The sequence below is a fragment of the Syzygium oleosum genome, unplaced genomic scaffold, assembly GCF_021117445.2.
Source record: "Syzygium oleosum isolate NSW1041296 unplaced genomic scaffold, Sole_v2.1 Sole_v2.05, whole genome shotgun sequence".
NCBI lineage: Eukaryota > Viridiplantae > Streptophyta > Magnoliopsida > Myrtales > Myrtaceae > Syzygium > Syzygium oleosum.
The window spans coordinates 11,632,554-11,637,469 of NW_026607489.1; the positions used below are offsets into that span (position 1 = coordinate 11,632,554).

Sequence of the window (4,916 nt, forward strand, 5' to 3'; positions counted from 1 at the left end):
GAGAGAGATATGAAGATCCATTAATAACAAATTTCCACTTAGGGGAACAAACTCAACATAACAATACGATTCTATAAGATAAATACTACAAAAAAGAAAAGCACCAAAAGCACGTGAAGTGCTCTTCTCTCCTCTAGCTCGAAAACTAGTAAGTAGATTTGGTAGCACTCACACACCCAAATAATAAATGGAAACAACGATCAGCCTTATGACAGCAGACCTAAACAAATGTTCTTAGAGACACAGATTATAGGGTGGACATGCTTCTCTGCCAAAAGAGGTTTCGCAGCCTATTAGAGAAACCTCCCAAAAGCAAAAGTCGAAGCTCCTGTCCCTGGTCTCTCTTGGTGGCCGCAACGCCTGCAAGCAATAATAAAGCATGCACCTTTACATCTGCAAATGAATTTTAGAATAATCTTTAAAGAACCTAAGATCAGAGTAACACTCGGGATAGAGCATGTTCACATAAAATGGGAATGCAAATTACTGTGTCGCTTCGCAGTACAGAGGCGACCATTCGTAGATGATCGCGTAAAATATTTGTGTGCCGGTCTTTGTAAATCTTTTGTATATGTTGCTTTACTCGCGACTAATCAGCATCGAGGTGTTGTTGCATACCCAAAATTGAAAAGCACTTTGCATGACCTAGTAAGATCGGTTGGTCGAGTAGTCCCGAGGGGCATTGCACCGGAAACATTCCATTCTGCTGGCGAAGTTGTGCTCATTGCATCCGAACCTGGTGAAATGGAAAAAAATAAGTTAAATTCTTTTAGCGGGATATTTTCGCAGAAAGCAAAATTTGATGAGCTTTTAGAATTTTCGTGACTAGTTCTTTTCCTTAACTTTGAAATGTGTTTGTCGATCTAATATAGTGCATCGGAATTTAGTTTACCTAGTGCAGATCCAATCGCCCGATTTCCATCCGGATCGGCTGCTACCGCCATTGCCTGCACCTCTAGAGCGCGGCATGTCGAAATCATAGCCGCCAGCCAAGTCTTCCTTATTTGCGCCGCACTTGAAGCAGGTCGAGCGGCTGGCAAAGTTATGAGTCCCGCAGTTTCCGATGGTGCAATACCAATCTCCGGGACGGACATCGGAGCCGGTGAACCCCAACGAGGATCCACTTCTCCCACCAAAGCTTGCAAAGTCGCTGCTGCACCTCACATCCCCGCAGCGCTGGCACGTGTCGCGCCTCTGGAAGTTGAGGTGTTGGCACGATTTGCAGTTCCAATCTCCGGGCCGACTCATCTTTGCTGCTAACAGTGAACTGAAATAAACCACCAAGATCGAATCAATGAGAGAGAGATTGGATAGACTTACTTTACAGTAAAAATCTTGCTAGCTTCCATTAAAAATATGTGCAGTAAGCACATGTACTATATGACCAGTTCCGTAGGCCCCACGAGATATACATATGGTGCTTCCAAGAGTAAAAAACTGCATAAAACCCGTATCAAGTAGGCCAAGTACCTAGCCACAGTCCGACCAAGTGGGGTCCAAATCGACCACACTAATGACCGAAGGTAACTAACAGATTCTGAAGCAGGGAATGAGAAGTGCTAGGACGAGAGAGTTCAAGTTCTGTCACTATCTTTGGCCCTTGGGGAATGGCTAGAGGGTTTCCTGAGATCGAGAGAGGAATAAGCAAGTGGAACTAACCTTAACAAGACAAAGCGTGTGGCTCCGAATATAACAAGAGAAGGAGAGACTCCTGCTGCTGAAACAACTGCAAGACGATGGTGTGCTTATATACAAGCGCAGGCCACAGATAAAAGGGAATAAATGGAGGGCCGTGTACTTTCTTTTTTCTTTGGTGTTGTTCAACCCAGCTTACCTTGAAAAATGGAATTAAAAAGAAAAAATTGGAATCAAAAAAGAAAAAACAAAAGAGGTTCTTGGAATCTACAAAATCTAAAGGAAGATAAAGCGATAAAGCAACAAAATTCGACGTACAATTCCAAAGACAGCAAGTTTTTGAGATTCGGTTGATGCCCTGCCCAACCATTCTTTTAGATTTTAAGGGCTATATCGAGTACCCGGGCGAACTTGCTTCGTCCTTAAGCCTACACAATCTGCTGGTTTCCTGCAAAGTTATAGCCTTTAGTTTGCATGTTTTAGCCGCATCTTCAGAATTCCAAACATTCTGGTTCACACTCCTTCAATGGAATGAAGACCACATATTCAGATAATATCTCGAGTTTGAATTCATTGGTAATGCGCGGAATGATTTCAAAGTGAAAAATATTGAATGTCAAACGAGGTGGAGATTTGTAGGATTAGACTACAACTCCAGAAAACATCTAATGAGTTGGACACATGGCATCATGCGCTTGGCCTAGCTTGATGGGGCCTATATGGTATTGTCAGATGCTCTGCAGCTGAAGTTAGAGTTGGCAATAGTGGATATGATTATTTATTTGACAAGAGCATGGCATGGGGAGAAGTGCGAAATATAGAGGGAAACTTAGTATTTGACACGAAATGATATGCTTAACCACATCCATATGTTCACACAAGTTAACACGAAGTTTTTATCATGGGTCAATCATTTGTCCAAAATACATGTTATGTTGTTTCAACACTAACATCAATGGCACAAATCACAATTACGGTGATGACAAAACACGAATTGTAAGCCCTGTCAACATGTGATACGGTGCTCTGGTGACATAAACAACTTGATTTGTATTTAAGGCGGACGCCTAGCCAAATCTAGCTAGGTAGGCTTCTCTTTGAAGAGTGTGTTTTTGTGAAAATATAATCATGAGGACTAAATACAGTATGAGATTAATGGATGTAATTAGGGACTATGCCGCACTTGCGAGACTTGAGTGAACTGACACTTGAGAGACATTGAGCGAATGATTCTTGTATTGCTATCAATAATGAAATGTTTTTGTTACTTTCGCTACAGCTGTAAATTAGATTAATCGAACCACATGAATTCCATTTGTGATTTGTTTCTTGGCCTCCACTTCTCACGCTTTGATCTGCATATTTCGTAACAAGTTGGTACGGAGCCTATGTTTGATTGGATGGGTCTGCAAAATGTGAAATGATGTTTTTAGATATCTCCAAGGAGAATGAATGTCATGGATCATTGCGATTGCCTGCATGAGGATTGCCATCTCAAGTTCGTTCAAGCAAAAAAAAAACCATAAATGAATGTAGGTTAACTAGAATCAGATCTAAAAAAAAAATAGAATCAGATCCAGTTTGAGTAAAATATGCTGATGTAGAAGGATGCTTGAATGTGAGACAGCCGAATGATACAGGACGAGTATGAATGGTTCACAGATGAGATGGGCATACATTAATATATATGCACTTATGAGGAACAATATCTCATCGAATTATTTAAACATAGGTAGTTAGATCACAAGTCATTAGCATAAGCCACCCATTCAAAGAATTTGGCACTTGGTGACACGGGGCATTGAGCCTGTGTCATATGTCTAATCGACACATGTATGTCCATTCTTTCACTATTAAGCAAACCCGTCGGGTTAAATTTCATTTTGCAAAAAAAAATTGCCAAAACTAAAGTACCTGTAAAATAGAAAGTATTGGCCCATCTCATACCTGGACTGGAAAAACCTTTGCCATATCTATTCCAACACATACATAACCCTGTTGTACATGTATTGTATATCTAATCGACACTGAGAATTGAGCCTTTGTTATAGTCTAATCGACACATATATGTCCATTCTTTAAATATTAAGCAAACCGTCGAGTTAAATTTCATTTTTCAATGGAAATTGCTAAAACTAAATTACTTGTAAATTAGAATGAGCTGACCCATCTGATATCTGGACCAAAGAAACCTCTCCCACATCTAGTCTAACATATACATGACAATGCTGATAAATGCATCATGTTTGATAGTTGCATAAGATATGTCGCTATGTGTTTTGCTATGGTCGCTTGATTACCTACCAAAAGCACGATAGGTAATCTCAAAAGAATGGATGGTTTAGAAGCTGTTCTAAATTCATTAAAAATGGGCAAATCTGGTCAATGCAGTTATAGCCCCCACAACAAGCAGGATCTCACAAACAGGATATGCTGTAACCTCTCAGCACAACACACTTATTCCAAACCCCTGTTTAAGCAAACTGTGCATCTTAGAAAGGCCATTTTGACCGAGCCTTATTCGGGTCCCTCCACTCACTTATGTCCCACCACAAGGACAAGTGACTCAGGCATCTGAATTGTGCATTTTAATGATTGCACAGTGCACACAAAGCTCATACGATTCATATTAGCACATTTTGTTTACTGTCTCCATGATGAATATTCCCAGCACAAAATCCCAAGCGTGGGCCAATATATGTGTGTGTGTACACATCAACTGTGACCACGAGGAGGATGTCTCTTTCGAATTTTGGCTTTTGAATATTGGATGAACATCTCTTGAATATCCTCCGTGATACGTTGTCATTTTCTTTTGCATGCAACTCATCGCTTGTCATATATGACGAAAAATCTGAGTACATAGAGAGGAACATATAAATATATAAGTAGGAAAATCGATATGTTAACGTTGTTTAATCAGTAGACTTCATCACGAATCCATTAGACTGAGACCGATTTAGTTTTGTTTTAACATAATATAATAAGACATATACTTTTTCATGTGACATTTGATTTTTTTCTTCGAGGGTATAAAGACTAGGGGTGATCGGTTCCAAGGTGTACCGGTTCCCATCCTATAATCGGGGACCGGACCAAAAGAGCCGTTTTCCAGTTTGTATAACCGGGAATCGGCCCACTTGGTCTTGGCTCCACCCAAAAACCAGACCGAACCACTTTAGTTCGATTCCCGGATGGGTCTAAGAATCAGTCGTGTCCTGAGAAATGTTTTGGTACAAAAAAGTGGCGAATTTCCCATAGTCAATTGCCTGCTAACCTAA

General features: G+C 40.4%; 1 protein-coding gene across 2 annotated transcripts; it reads right to left on the reverse strand.

The window, feature by feature from the left end:
- Window positions 1-1,796, reverse strand: LOC115678266 (transcription initiation factor TFIID subunit 15). 2 transcript variants are annotated; one of them, XM_030601611.2, is made up of 4 exons: window positions 1,660-1,796; window positions 893-1,267; window positions 619-736; window positions 1-360 (listed from the first exon to the last, which is right to left on the reverse strand). In XM_030601611.2, the coding sequence occupies exons 2-3, from the start codon at window positions 1,246-1,248 to the stop codon at window positions 646-648; spliced, it is 447 nt and encodes a 148-aa protein (XP_030457471.1). In that variant the 5' UTR covers window positions 1,249-1,267; window positions 1,660-1,796; the 3' UTR covers window positions 1-360; window positions 619-645. The 2 variants fall into 2 exon arrangements, with proteins under 2 accessions (XP_030457471.1, XP_056167741.1); XM_056311766.1 differs by lacking the exon at window positions 1,660-1,796 and adding an exon at window positions 1,471-1,593.
- Window positions 1,797-4,916: the final 3,120 nt, after the last annotated feature.

What these genes read in the sequence shown, in the direction of transcription:
- LOC115678266 (XM_030601611.2), bottom strand. Translation starts at nt 1,248, where the DNA reads ATGAGTCGGCCCGGAGATTGGAACTGCAAATCGTGCCAACACCTCAAC. An exon ending in GGCGATTGGATCTGCACTAG is followed by an intron (nt 737 to 892) that starts GTAAACTAAATT and finishes CCATTTCACCAG; the next exon opens with GTTCGGATGCAATGAGCACA.